General features: G+C 39.3%; 1 protein-coding gene across 2 annotated transcripts in view; it reads left to right on the top strand.

Moving 5' to 3' along the window:
• Window positions 1-1,435: 1,435 nt before the first annotated feature.
• pot1 (protection of telomeres 1 homolog) overlaps window positions 1,436-15,297 on the top strand; it is an 85,965-nt gene continuing 72,103 nt past the window's right edge. Inside the window, exon 1 of one of the 2 annotated variants that reach the window (XM_042410785.1) lies at window positions 1,436-1,534. Coding sequence is in view for 1 of the 2 variants with exons in the window: in XM_042410784.1 (XP_042266718.1) it covers window positions 2,308-2,359 (52 nt within the window). In the remaining variant the exon portion in view is untranslated. Of the gene's footprint in view, window positions 1,535-2,292; window positions 2,360-15,297 lie in introns of those variants that run through there. The other variant, XM_042410784.1, reaches the window with a different exon arrangement.

Genomic DNA, 15,297 nt, shown 5'->3' with positions numbered 1-15,297 from the left:
TGACATTATTTTGACTCCTGACAGGACAAAGTGCTGCACGAATCCTCCCAAACATACCAAACGCAGAAGGGCGGAGTCACCGAGCGGGAAGCTGTCAGTCGTCCGCTGTCACTTCCAGCAGCGGCGATGAGAGTCGGCAGGCTGGCAGGTCGTCCTGCCTGATGTCAGTATCACACCTCCAGCTCCCGTCAGACAGACAAAACACAAACTACTGTCACACAGAGCAGAGCAGACCTGCAGGTTCAATAAAAACTGGACATTATAGCCTTCATGAAGGCAGAATTCATTGCAGGGCTGTTGTATTATACTGCACTAGGTTTTATCTAAACTGGCAAGTATATATATAGAATTTTATCCTTTTTGTCAGTGTTGAAATGTATTGGGTGATACTGAGAAGTGTTTCTAATATTTTTTTCATCCCATATTTTTTCATCCCATCCTCATATGTATAAATGTGGGAAGAGTAAATATGACCATTTAATAAATCTACACCTCTCTAAAACAAACCAAATAGGAACTTTTTAAATTATTTTATTGCAACATAGAAACAGAACAGTTATACAAACATAGAGGTGAACAAAAGGTTCATCATACATCAAGAGCAGTAGAAACAAAATTAAGACAAATTATGAGTCAGATATAAATGTCAAGACAAGCAACAGGCAATAACTAACCCTAACAACCCGTACGTATGAGGCACAAAACAGATATGTCATCATATAACATCAGTCATTCATGGAGTCTTATGGATTCCTTATTTATAAGAAATTTAAGAGACATGAGTAAAAGGTTAAAATCTATTTCTGCTGAGAGAAATGAGGCATGTTGGGTAAACCTGTCAGTACTCTTTGCTTGTGTAAAAAAATGTCACTAGAACCAAGAAATTTACTACATAACCAAGTGTTTGATGCTGTGTGTCAAAATAACAGAAAATGTCCCCAAGGCTGAAGGAACGTGTGTGTGGGTTGACTTTGGCAAGTAAAAAAAAAAACCCTACAAAAACTAAGAACGTACAAAAATGTCAAGGTTTTCTCTCAGGTAAAGAACAAACAGGAGTTTCTTCATACTTTCCACAGAAGAAACAAGAGCTGTCAACACCTGTTTAGCTACAAACACATTAGAGGGATAAATCGTTTGTAAAGGTTTAAAATGGGTTTCCTTTCATTTGTTGGAAATGCAATATTTGTAAGGTAGAAGCCAAACCTTCTTCCAGAAAATAATATCAATGCATAACTTCCAAAATAATTCACCTTTAGGTCTAAATTTGTTCTACAACAGTTTCCTTGTCTCCACATACCGACTGACATTTAATTAACCGTATTAAACCCCGAGGAAGACCTTTAATAGCAGCTTTAATAACTATAAATTGATAAAAATGCAACTATTATCATCGTAAAGGTCAAGAACATGTTTAATGTTCCTGCCAGTTTGACTAAATAAGAGCTGAGTAATACACAGAACCTGGTTTCCTCTGCGCATGCGCATTACAGCAGCCTGTCAATTCGAAACCAAGCGAGGGAAACAAGCTGCAGCCGTAAGTTTCCTCTTTTATTTAATTCCTCTTTTATGCTTTGTTTCCTTCCATGTAATGACTGGTGAAGATGTGCAGTTTGCCACATACTGTATGTATAATGAAATGTTTTTAATTAACCGTCTGTAGAGGTTTATTTAGTGGCAGTTTGACTCAAACTGACAGGAAGAGCAGCCAGACCCCATTTAAAAAAACTCATATTTTGGTTTGCATTACTTTTTGGGACACTTTTATGCAACACAGAGTACATGGTTGCTCATTTTAAAAGTCTATATATCCCACTCTAAATTTCGGCTTACACCCAATACACAGCCGGATTAAATTAAAGGGTTAAAATCACGATTATATTGATAAGTTTACCGTTTTTTGACCTCAGTCCTTGTCCAGACAACATGCTCAGTTCACCGTTTGGTCCTGCAGGAAAGTTGAAATATTATCAAAGTAACGTGCTGACTGTGTACAGAAAGTTTGCCGAATGTACCAACAGAGACTGTTTATTTGTAAAAGCATGTATTTTATATTGTATTTGCTGTATAAATCTGCAGGTAATCAATAAAACTTATAACGGGAGGATTTTTTAAAGGAGTTCGGCTTTACGTTCTAGTGAATAGTATTTCTCGCTCGTTACATATTCTCAAAGTTTTCTTTGTTCACTAACTTACCTCCACATTGTATAAAATTAGTTTGAAGTGTAAAATTGTCAGTAAATTTGTGCTAAAGCGATAATGCGTGCGTGCTAAACCGGAGGCTAACGTTAGCTAAGCTGCTGTCTGGTGATGTTGGCTAAAGTTATTCAGGAGGCTAAATGGCTAACATATACAGCTGCAGGTAACTTAATGACACATAAACTGTATCTGTACAGAGGAAAACTGTTCACTGTTCATGTTATTTATTACTCACACTTACGTAGTGACAGGTAGACCTGCAGAGCTGAGACTGATTGCTAGTAGTATTCAGATCATTTACAGTAAAAGTACCAATACAGCAAAGTAAAAATACTCAATTACAAGTGAAAGTACATAAGTATTATGAGCTTGATGTAGTTAAAGTATTGCAGTAAAAGTACATAAGTATTATGAGCTTGATGTAGTTAAAGTATTGCAGTAAAAGTAGTGGTTTGGTCCCTCTGACTGATATATTATTATATATGACATCATTAGATTATTAATAGTGAAGCATCAGTGTTAGAGCAGCATGTTACTGTTGTAGCTGCTGGAGGTGGAGCTAGTTTACACTACTTTATATACAGTTAGCTAGTTTAGTCCAGTAGTTCCCAACCTAGGGGTCGGGCCCCTCCAAAGGGTCAGCAGATAAATCTGAGGGGTGGTGAGATGATTAATGGGAGAGGAAAGAAGAAAAAACAAAGTTCTGATACACAAATCTGTTTTCAGTTTTTGGACTTTTTCTCTAATCTTTGATTTTTGCTGAAATATTGGATCATTTGAACATTTATTGAAATGAAAGCATGTGAGAAGTTTAGAGGGAAAAATCACTATTTGGTGGAGCTGTTAACAACTCATAGACATGTGAAATGTGACCCCGACTACACACTGCTTTTTGTAAGATGTCAAAAACCAAAAAGGTTGGAAACCACTGGTTTCATCTTTAACAATGTGTTGTATTTTAAAAGCTTGTTATATTATCCATTGTGTCAAATCTTCATCTGAAAAGTAACTAAAGCTGTCAAATAAATGTAGTGGAGTAGAAAGTACAATATTTCCCTCTGAAATGTAGAAAGTAGCATCACATGGAAATACTCAAGTAAAGTACAAGTACCTCAAAACTGTACTTAAATAAAGTACTTGAGTAAATGTACTTTGTTACAGTGCTGATGTGAGTCATTTCTGGTGTTCAGATCAGATGTTAAACTATTTAACATTTTTCATTATGTTGTGATTCAGTATTTGCAGTAATGTGATGTTGTATCTGTCAGAACGCTGTGACCTCTGACCTTTAACCTGCTACCTATTTAACCTGTTTGTTGCTTGTGATTTAATCTAAATAAAGAACACAGCAGTGAACAGTGAGCTGTGAGCAGCAGCAGTAGAAGAAGAGGAGACTGGTAGTTGCAGCTCTAATGGTCTTCAAAGCTTATTTTCCTCTTATTTCTTCCACTTTCTCTGTTCAAATCGGCTGTGATTGCGTAAGGAAATAGCTTTGCCTGTTTTTACCGCTGACATTTTATTGAGGTGCTGCTCGGTTAATCACAAGAAGGGATGAACAGTATGAAGCCTCACAACTCAGAAAATGGGATTTTACAGTTTTGCGTTTATTTTGGAGGCAAACGATTGAAAATGACACAGAAAACGACTTTATTTTCAGCGAGGAAAGCTGCTGCATGTGTTTTACTGATGGAAGTGACGGATGAGTCTCCCTGTTGTTGGTTTATACTTTATATTCTTTTGATTCTGTGAAGCATTTTGTAACTTCTTATTGAGTTCTGACAAGTCTGAGAAAATAACCCTGATGATGTCACAGTGATGTCATCAGGGTTAAAACCGGAGGTGTGGAGTTTGTATGTGGCTGTTTACAAGGCAACTAACAGGAAGTGGTGAAAAACGTGGAGCTGCAACGATGAATTGATTCCCTGACAACTGTTAAATTAATCCCCAACTGTTTTGAAGAACATTTCCAAATTCTCTGATTCCAGCTTCTCAAATGTAAATATTTCCTGGTTTCTTTTAGTCCTCGAAGACAGTAAATTAAATATTTGTCAGGTTGGGAAACAGGGATCAGCCTTTCTCACCATCTTCCTAACGACAAATCAATTAATCTAGAAAATATCCCACAGATTAATTGATAATGAGTTAGTTACAGCCCTAAATAGTTGGAAAATGTATCGCTTTTTGATGATCTATTGTTTTTAATCTTTTTTTTTTTGGAGAAAAAAATTGCTTGCACCTTCTGAAATGTGAATAACTTCTGGTTCATTTAATCTTCTGTGACAGTAAACTGAATATATTTGAGTTGTGGACATTTGAGGACGTCATCTCCGGCTTTAGGAAACGGCGATCATAATTTTTCACCATTTTCAGACGTTTTTTAGACCAAATGACTGATCTATTAATCAAGAAAAGCAATAATGAAATAATCAGTCGCAGCTCTAATTCAGAGTATTCAGAGACAGCACCTTCCACCTCGGTTTACATATTTTATGAGGGGAAATCCTGCACTGGAGGGCAGTGAGATGATGAATGAATAACTGTGTTAAGAGTTATTGTTGTTATTAATCAGCCTGTGATATTCTGCGGTGGTCCTGGATTCTCCTCCTGCGTTTGGGGGCTGCAGATGAATATTTATGACTTCTAAAGGAGCTCGCTTATCCTGTCTCCACCCCACCTGCGAGGGGGTAAAAGTCGAGCGCTCCCTTCCCCGCTTTTGAAGTGGCGGCTGCTCGCTGCGGGAGGGATCACGCGGTCCGTGACCCAGGCGGCCTCCTGCTGGATGGCTGGGACGAGGGACAGGGCTCGGTGGCTGCTGTGTTACAGAGATCACCTGCCACTTATTTCACCTTTTTCACCTGAAAACTTGTTGGTTGGAATATAAAAGAGCATCCAGAACCCGGCTGGTTTCCTGCTGGATGAAAAAGAGCAGAACGAATCTACCTGAATCAGTCTGTTGAGTGTTGTAGGTTGTGTAGTGACACGTGTGCATTAGAGGTCGGCCCGAATGCAAATACGTTATTCAGCAAAGCACAAATAGTGGAGTTTGTTTCATACAAATGTTTTTAAAATTATTTGTTTTTGGTAAGAAAAAAACAAAACATGTCAAATACCAGCGAGCGGGTCAGTTATAGTCGCTATCTCACCCCGGGATTCCACCGCCGCGTTCTGGCTCCGATGCGGTTTTGCTCCGTCCTCTGCACGGCGCCCTATTCCACCGGGAACGTGTCAGAAGCGGAGCGTCTTCACTGCGAGGAAGCCATCCGCCGTTTAAAGTCAGTTGCACTCCTACTACAGTAATTACAGCAGCCTAGTCAAAGCTGATAAAGTCCCTTAAGGCTACCGTAATTACTGCAGTAGCAGAGCAACTAAACGGCCCAATTTTGTTTCATTTTCCTTGATCTTTGTGCTTCTGCTGTGGTTAAGTAGACAACGTAGTTAAATGGTTTCTTTATTCATCTGTTTTAATTGTGTTTATTGTTGATATACGACCAGGAGTCTGCACGGGGTGTTTTATTTTGAAAATTGACCGGATGCTCAATACTGTTTCTGTGTCTGACTTCCTGCTCAGCTCCATCTGCTCTGTGCTGCTTGACGCGGCCTCCATAAAAAAATAGACGCGGCGCCCATCTTTAGCGCAGCGGAGCGGAGAGCCGCCTCTGGGACGCTTTTGAAACGCGCCGCGGCGCGCCCGGTGGAATCGGATACATTGACTAGGGTGGCCGCGTCGGAGCCGGAACGCGGTGCACACGTGCCCGGTGGAATTCAGGGGTCAGTGTCTCTCCTCTGCTCCGCTGTGACGTCTATCAGCAGGTCTCAATGAGGGGAGTCACATCCACCTGCTACATGACGCACATTTCCTAATTTGGACATCACTTTCATTTTCATCTTTAATTTCCACTTTTATTCGAATACAAATACAAATAATTTTGCTGCCTCAACAAATACAGATACAAATATAAATACTGGACTCTCTGCACATCTGTAGTGTGCATAACACCGACAGGTTACAGCTGAAGGATACTCGGGTCCTCCCTCAAGAAAATTAATGCATTTTCACATCATTTTGTATCTTCTATCAGGTTGTAGTTTTTCACTCAGACATTAGGAAGAAGAAAAGTGAAATCTGCTCACTGATGACGTAATCTGAAAGATGTTCATCACATTTTCACTGTGTCCTAAGATATCAAATGTCTAACAGTCCAAAAGTCAAAGATATTCAGTTTACAGTGATATAAAAGCAGCATTGGAGAAGCTGGAACTAAAGAAAGAAGAACATGAAAACTGATCCAAATAGTTGCTGATTAATTTTCTTGTGATCCATTCAGTGATTAATTGACTAATTATGGCGGCTCTGCAGCAGATGAGCTGCATGTTGCTGAGCAGCACAGAGTTCACTCCACCGCTGTCACAGGAACAATCCTCTCTGCATCTGTTTCTAAGCACTTGTTTTGTTGTTTTTTTTTCTTTTTGGTTCTTGCTTTTGTTGAGCTTCTCTCTCTCTCAGTCTCATCTCCACACAAAAGAGGAAAGAGACAAAGATTATGCAAATGTGGAGCAAATACGGCTTGTGTCTTGGCAAACGCTCCGGCGTCGGCTGAACCAACAGAGAGAGAGAGAGGACAGTTATAGGAGGCGGCGTCCCCTCCACCTCGCTTCATACTGATCGGCTGATGTTTGGCAGGACAGATTCATTCACATCTTCTCAGCTTCTCACACTGATAGCAGCTGTCAAAGGAGCATTTTTTTTATCAGTTACTGATGTGTAATTTGTAGTGAAATAAGGAGAAGACAGCAGTAGAAATGTCCCCACATCAGTTTCTTAACGTAGCCATTTACTGCAAATTCTCAAATATTTACCTCAAGAACCAGGCTGATATCAGGCTTACATGGCACACAGGCATGTTCTCAGTAAGCTAGCGTTAGCTTGGGTCCGAGGTAGCGGTTCCTTATCTGGAGGGTTGCGGTTCCAAGATGGCGCCAACCATAAGCTGCAACTCTGGGCTCCAATGTAGAGCTGCAATTAATGATTCATTTCATTTTAGTTGTTTAATCTAAAGAATGGTGAAAAATGTCAATCACTGTTTCCTAAAGCTCAAGGTGACATGACTTTTATTTAAAAGTACTGCCAGATACAAGTAAAAATGAATCAACAACTATTCTGAGAATCAATTACTGAAAACATGTTGATCATTCTCTGATTGCAGCTTCTTAAATGTGAGGATTTGTTGCTTCTCTCAGTTTTATATCACTAAATATCTGAAAACCTTTGTTTTGGACAGAACAAGACATTTGAAGAAGTCAGACACTATTGTTGTTTGCTCTAATGAACGTCATCTCATCTGTGATCACAACAATCATGTGTGTACTAGGACTGCAACCAACAATTATCGTCCTTATCGATTAATCTGCCGATTATTTTCTTGAATAGAAGTCAGAAAATGGTGAAAAATGATCACCATTACCCAAAGCACAAAATGATCCTGCACAAATATAAAAAAAAAAGGCAATTAATTCTCCAATCACAAGGAAAACTGCTGCAGTTTGTCAGCTGAAAAGAAATCGTGGAGAAGCTGAGAGACGACGGAGGAAAAGCAAACGACAGAGTTCACTCTGACATTTTCAAAGATCGAGTTATAATTTACAGTAATGTAGTCAGTAGAGAGACGAGTCTGTTTCTCAAAGATTATTTCACAACACAAAATAATCCCAAAGTACTTTTTTCCCCTCAGTTGACAGTCTTCTAAATCCATCACCTGCACCTCAGTCTTCTTAATAACTCAGCTCTTAAATGTGAAGAATTTACTTCATTTTTTAAAAGAAAAACTAGTTTCTACCAGAGTCGGTGTTGTAACTCCCCTGGACCTCCCTCCCTGCCCATGGGCCTCCATCTATGATGTCATCCTTTAATATGATGTCAGAAGTCGCCATCAGTGAAGTAATTAGGAGAATTAGCATAAACTCTTTAATTGAATCATGTTCCCCACAGCTTTTAAGACTTCAGTGGTTAAACCCTCTCCTCAAGAAATCCAATCTAAATTACTCAGAGCTAAATGATTACAGACTCGTTTCTAATCTGCATTTCATTGGTAAACTTTTAGAGAAAATTATTTTTAATCATCTACTCATTCATCTAAACAGCAACAGCGTTTTAGAAAAGCTCTGATGTGGTTATCGAGCGGACCACAGCACAGAGACAGAAAGCACTACTGAAAGTTATAAATGGTTGAAAGTTATAGAAGTGGATTCAAACATCGTGGCCGTCCTTCTCCTCTTAGACCTCACTGCAGCATTCGATATAATCAATGACATTGACAGACTTGAGGAATGTGTGGGTCTCTCTGACTGTGTTTAAGCTGGTTTCAGTCTTATTTAACTTGCAGACAGTTCTTTTTTATCAGCCTGGGTGCTTCTATATCAGAGACTCGTGGTATTGAATATGGTGTTCCTCAGGGAAGCGTTCTGGGCCCAGTTTTGTTTTCATTCTAAATGCTCCCACTTGGAAACGTTATTAACTATCACCTGTCAATTAGCATTTTCATGCTGACGACACATAATTGTACATCTCTGAACATGCTGACATTGACTGTCTCACTGACATTAATGTTCAGATGGGTAAAAACCTTTTTTAAATTAAATAAGGAAAAACAAATGAAATTCTCTTAATAGGACACAAAGCAGGAAGAGAAAAACTGCACTCAGTGCTCGGTGATCTTAACAAACAGATTAAAACACAAATAACAAAACTGAGAGTGATTTTAGACTCTAATTTAAATTTGAAGTCTCATTTTAACAAAGTCATTAAAACATCCCTTTTTTCAACTTGGAAATATTGACACACATGTCGGAACTTTTTGAACTCAGAGAAGCTTTTTAACTCATTCATGCTTTTATGACTCACTGTTTAGACTATTTTAATTCTCTTTTAACTGGATTACCTTAAAGGTCTTAATTAAAACAGAGAAAATGAATCATATCAGCCCACTGCTGACTGGCAACCTCTATCTCTCAGAACTGATTTTAAACTTCTTTTACTTGGTTATAAAGCTTTAAATTACAGAGATTTTTTTTTATTTTATGTTCCAGCCAGATCATTTAGGTTAAATGTTCCTGTTGAACACGCTGCCTCTGACTGGTTCTCTCTGTGTTTTTAAATAGAAATTAAAGACATATATTTTTAATCTGGTTTTTAATTTTAACATGGAGTAACGTTATAGCTTTAGCTTTAGCTTTTAAGTTTTAATCATTGGTTTTTATATCATTTTAATCCCCATTATTCTCTTTTTATTGACTTATTTATCTATTTTCAACACTTGATTGTTTAATTGTTGTAATATTTAGTCTATTTTGTCTGTGTTGTATTAATCCTGCCATGTGAAGCACTTTGGGCTACATGTTTGTATGAAAGGTGCTACATAAATAAAGTTGAGCTGAGTCGAGTAGATTCTCACTGCAGAGGAAACTCCTCCAGTCTGCATGTAAATAAAGCTTTTTTTAGATCTGTTTTCAACCTGCGGGTCAGGAGATAAGACGGATGATTTGTTGGGGATGCATAAAAACATATCTGCACCACACAGACTGTGTGTGTCATCGGACCCCTCCGGTCCTTCTGAAATGTTCAGTTTCTTCTAAAAGATGAAACCGATGAAACAACATGAAAAGAAAAAAATATTCTTTAGTTTCACTGTTAATGCTGATCTACATGAAACTACTACAAGGCAGGAACACCAAAACCAAAGGTGTCTTCTTCTTCTTCTTCTTCTTCTTCCTCTTCTTCTTCTTCTACTCTTTCTTCTTCTTCTTCTTCTTCTCTTCACAAATCAAAGATATTCAGTTTACCTTCACACACACTAAAAATCACTGGGATACATTTTTACCCAGTTTGTGTCATTATATCACAGACACAATACTTTAATGTTTGATCCATAAAATGTCAGGAAATGGTAAAAAATGTCCAAGATGACGTCATCAAATGTCTTGTTTTGTCCACAATTTAAAGATATTCAGTTTACTGTCATAGAGACTAAAGAAACCAGAAAATATTCACATTTAAACACACAACATGTAATTTCAGCCGCTAGGCGTCTCAATCAAAACAATAACAAAAGATGGAGCGTGATGACGGTGTGAAGTAGCAAGGGATCATGGGAGTTGTTGTCTTCGTTGTTAAATAACCAGCTTCAGCGGGATAGGATTACTCCAGTGTTCATCATTCGCAGAGGTCTCCTCCTCTCCAGAACAAACGTACACGCAGATTAAAATCGTTAAAATACTAATTAAAGATGTTTCACCTAAAAAAATCAATATTTCTCCGACGATGTTTGGTGACCACCGGACTTCCTGGAGGGGCTGTTAGCCGAGCTGCTGCTAACGTTTGTCCAGTTTATTTCTCTGATAACTTAAGATCCAGACGTCCAATGACTAAAATCCTTCTTCCGGCTAAAAGATATAGTTAAAAACCACCTAAATTTATCATGAAAATGTGTCTTAAAACTGAATAAAAGTCAATTTATAACAGTTTGTGTGGAACAACCACAACGCCGATGTATTATCTTGTATGTGTGTAAGTTACTCTTTGGTAGACGCCATTGTAGCGGACAAACACAGCGCCGCCGTATGCATCTGGTGCGTGTTTACTCTTTGGTAGAGGAGGTATGACGCCATCGACAGGCGACCAAATGAAACGGTCCGTTACTTTGATTAAATTACAGATTTCTCTGGGTTTGAAAATACACAACTCAACAACATATATAACATAGGTCTAGTTGTTTTTAGACATTTTAATGTGAAATAATTACATATTATAGCTTTAAGAAGCTGGAATCAGAATTTGGACATGAATGATTCCAATTGATTAATTGACTAAAAAGTGTTATATAGCTAATAATCCTGTCTGCGTTCATGAGTAACACCTCACATTATGCATCGTCCTTCCTTCCAATGTTAGTATGAAAATATAATCAGGCAGGTTGAACCTGTAGTCAGTGATTCAGAGGTCTGGACCAGGCTTCATGCTTGCACTTATTTTAAAACTGTAATTGGGACATGTGATATGAGACAGTTTAAACACGAGTGTCTGCGTCCAGGGGTCTGTCTGTTTAGTCTCTCTGCTCTTGCTGCCTACAGAGAGTCTGTGACTCAGTGTTGGAGTGTGGGGGTTTTTAAATAGTTTTTAATAAATGGGGTTCTTTGAGTGCTGCAGAGCTGCTCTCCCTTGACACGCTTCCCTCCGTTCAGCTCTCACAAGCTGCTCCTGACCTGATAAAAAAAAAACCAAAAACAACAACCCTGAAATCACCTGCCGAGCCGTGTGACTTTCATTTTTTTATTTATTAAATAGGTGAAGCTGCCGGAGCGTTGGCCTGTGGCAGCTGCAGGTTTTTTATGTCGTAGGGAAATAAATGGATGTTTAGTTTGCAGCCAACACTGAGCTGCTTGTCTTGACTTCTGTCTGTAATTAATCAGTGTACTTTGGAAAAAAAAAGATTGTGAAACAACAGTTAAACTAGTGAGCTTCTGAGTCATCAGGTTATTTCTCAGTGGATGATGGAAAGTAACTAAGTACATTTACTCAAGTACTGTACTTAAGTACAGTTTAAGGTACTTGTACTTTACTTGAGTATTTCCATGTGATGCTACTTTCTACATTTCAGAGGGAAATATTGTACTTTCTACTCCACTACATTTATTTGACAGCTTTAGTTACTTTTAAATTTTTTAATTTTTACATAAAATAACATAATGATAAGTTTATAACTGACACTACTTTGTTAAAGATTAAACCAGTGGTTCCCCAGTACTTTTACTTTAATAGTTTAAGTAAATTTAGCAGGTAATACTTCTATACTTTTACTTGTAATGAAGTATTTTTACATTGTTGTATTAATACAGTCCTATAAGTAAAGGGTCTGAGTTCTTCTTCCACCACAGTTTGCTGTTTAAAACGTTTCCTTTGGTTACCGTCTGAGTGATGAGCATCCTTGATGTCCAGGCTCCTGCTTGGTGATTGGTTTGTTGATCTGTGGTACACAGAAGCCAATCACATATTTTTAAAGCAGCAATATTTTTGTATGTAATGTATTTAATGTCAGTGTGTAATGTGTTTGGCTCGTAGTGATGAACCTACAGAGAATTATCAGAGACTCTGCAGCTCCTCTCGGCTTTACGGAGCTTTATAGTGAGTTTCAGCTCATTGTTTATCTGTCTTTACTGTTCTGGTTCACTCTCAGAGCTCTTATAGCGTCGTTTTCAGAGAGAAAGCTGTAAAAAGTCACTATCTGCTCAGCACCAAACAGACACAGTTAGCTGTAGACTAGCTGGTGAACATAGTGGAGCATTTAGCAGCTAAAGAGCCAGATATTTCCCTCAGGAGTTGGTAGAGAGTAAAAACAAGAGCTAAAAGAGAGTGAATATTGGACTCACATTCACCAGGTGGACAGAAACACGACTCCACATGAATGATAATGTTGCTCCGTAACTGCTGGATGTGGAAATAAACAACTGTTTGCTAACAAGTTCAACATATCAACTTAAAAGATGATGATCTGTCAGATTACCGATATATGTGCATATTTTTTTCCACCTTGCTGAGGAAACTATTATGCATGCAAGCATAGATTGTACTAAGTATGATCAAAAAAAGACAATATATGAAGCAAGAACTTGGGAAGAGTTCAGGAGCTCAGCATTAAAACTTTAATGAACCTGCCAACTGGGTCAAGCAGACTTTTCTTTGAGTTTATTAGACAGAATTAACGAGCAGGATTTAATCTGTGGTTGACACGCCGAAGCAGAAGGTGGCGGTGATGCATCTAATACGCTGGTTTTCAACTGCCGTTATAAACTAAGCAGAAGAAGAAGTTTTTTCCCGAACAGAGTGATACATCCTGTCAGCTGAGACGTTACCTATCTCTGCAGCCGAACACAGCAGCTCCTCCGTGGACTGTTTCACCTTAACGGTCCCGGTGAACTCCTCCGCAGGCTGCACTTCACTCTGCCGCCCGACAAGCTTCTTCCTCCTCCCAGCTGGTCCCGGCTCTCCGTGTGGATCCAACCGGAGCGCCGAGGTCCGGTTAGCAGCAGGTCTGTGGAGCAGAGGAAGAAGAAGAAGAACTAAGCAAGTAGAAGAAATGAACACATCTTGTAAAATGTGGTTTGTCCACAGCGTGAGACAAAGATGACAACAACAACTAGTTCATTGATTGATTAGTCGATGGACAGAAAATTAACAATTAATCATTCAGTCATTTTTCAAGTGAAAATGCCAAACATTTGATGGTTCCAGCTTCTCAAATGTGACGATTTACCACTTTTCTTCATCATGTATGACTAGAGCTGCAGTGATTAGTTGATTAGACTCTGGGAAACATTGATATTTTTCACAATTTTTTGACATTTGATGGACCAACAACAACAAATCAATTAATCCAGAATATTGTGAATGCCGTTTTCCCACCATTTTTATCTTCTATTCAAGAAAACGATCTGCATATCAATCGATAATGAAAATAACTGTTAGTTGCAGCACTAGGCTGACAGATTCTGTATTACAGCAAACAACAAAAGTGTTTGTTTGCTTCAAATGTCTTGTTTTGTCCAACCAATTGTCCAAAACAAAGATTTTCAGATATTTACATTGATACAACACTGAGCAGCTGCAACCAGAGAATGATCAACATGTTCTCAGTAATTGATTATAGTCGTCCTGTATTTGACAGTATTTTTAGATGAAACTGAAGAATGAATGAGACTCTAAGCTATCAGTAGATTTGATCTTCACTCAGTGAGCTGGTCGGGACTCTGTGTTTCTCTCAGCGGCCCTTCAGTAGGTCACGCTGTCTGTTTGAGGGGAACAGGTCAGAAACATTTCATTGTGTGCGACCGCTGAGCTTCCTCCCACCTGAGCAGTCATGTCTGCTCCGAGCTCACGGCTCAGCGGTGAGCTGCCGTGAAGAGATCTGTCCTCCGTCCCCCCTCTCAGCCGCTCCGTTCCTCATGAACAAATGTTGTCGGGATGAACTCGAGTTACCCCCTCTCCCGAGTTAATATGCGTCCCGGAGCAGCTGAACACGGTGGAGGTTTTTTTCGGTAACGCTTGGAGGAACGGAGAAAGCCACCGTCTGCTCGGTCGTGGCCCGGCTGACATTTGGCAGAGATCAGCCGCCGTCCCACCGCAGGGATCGACCGACTGTTTACAGCCGACCGGTGGTCTCTGATATGTTGTTGCTCTGTGGGACCGGGGGGGCTTGCCGCTCAGTCTGTACCGTTCATCTACCGCCCTGTATATAGATAACATCCTGCAGGCCCACGTGTCAGGAGTTCATCATACAGGTGGACAACAGACACTGCAGGGGTTTCAAACCAAACCCCTGAGACCAGAGAGATGAGCAGACAACCAACGGGAGTTTATTTCATTACACACGAACATACAAAACTCAGAACATCACCAATGCAGCCCTCCTTCAACTTCACACCTATTTATACCAAAAGCAGACGTGACTTCCTGCCTGTGTTTTTGGCACTTTCGTAAGGAAAATGATCACTTGGACTTTGACCAATTGGGTGTAGATGTCTCTGCACCATTTGGACGTTTCTTAATATCTACTGTGTGTGTGTGTGTGGTGTACTTTGCTCCTAATATGTGTCTCTGTTTATCTTTGGATGGGTCAATGACCAGCGGAGGTCAAACCCATCTGGTAAAAGTTGTGTTTTCCCAGAGATTATAACCAGAACTTTTGAAAACAACCTCCTTTAAAGGAGATTGTTTTCGCCTATCCATTGGTGTTGTGCAACCCTTAGTGGTTTGTGTGTTACCACACGCTCATCATAGTCGTAGGAGCTGCATATATGTGTTTTGTACGCCATCTTGGTTATGGTTGGGTTCCTATTGATGGTTCTTCTTTGGCAGAATACCTGCATTAAAGGATAACTCTGCTGATTTTCTATTTCTTATCATCAACAAATCTCATGTTTGGATCCAAACCATCAATGAACTGATCTACTAACAAGTATTGTGTGTGTATCTAAAGCCTGATGTATCTTATTAGAAACACGTCAGTGAGTCACATCGCTGCACTGGGTCACATGATCCTTCAACGGTCACGT

This window comes from Thunnus maccoyii, chromosome 5, assembly GCF_910596095.1.
Source record: "Thunnus maccoyii chromosome 5, fThuMac1.1, whole genome shotgun sequence".
NCBI lineage: Eukaryota > Metazoa > Chordata > Actinopteri > Scombriformes > Scombridae > Thunnus > Thunnus maccoyii.
Note: the sequence above shows the minus strand (reverse complement) of the source record. Positions and strands in the feature narration are given on the sequence as shown.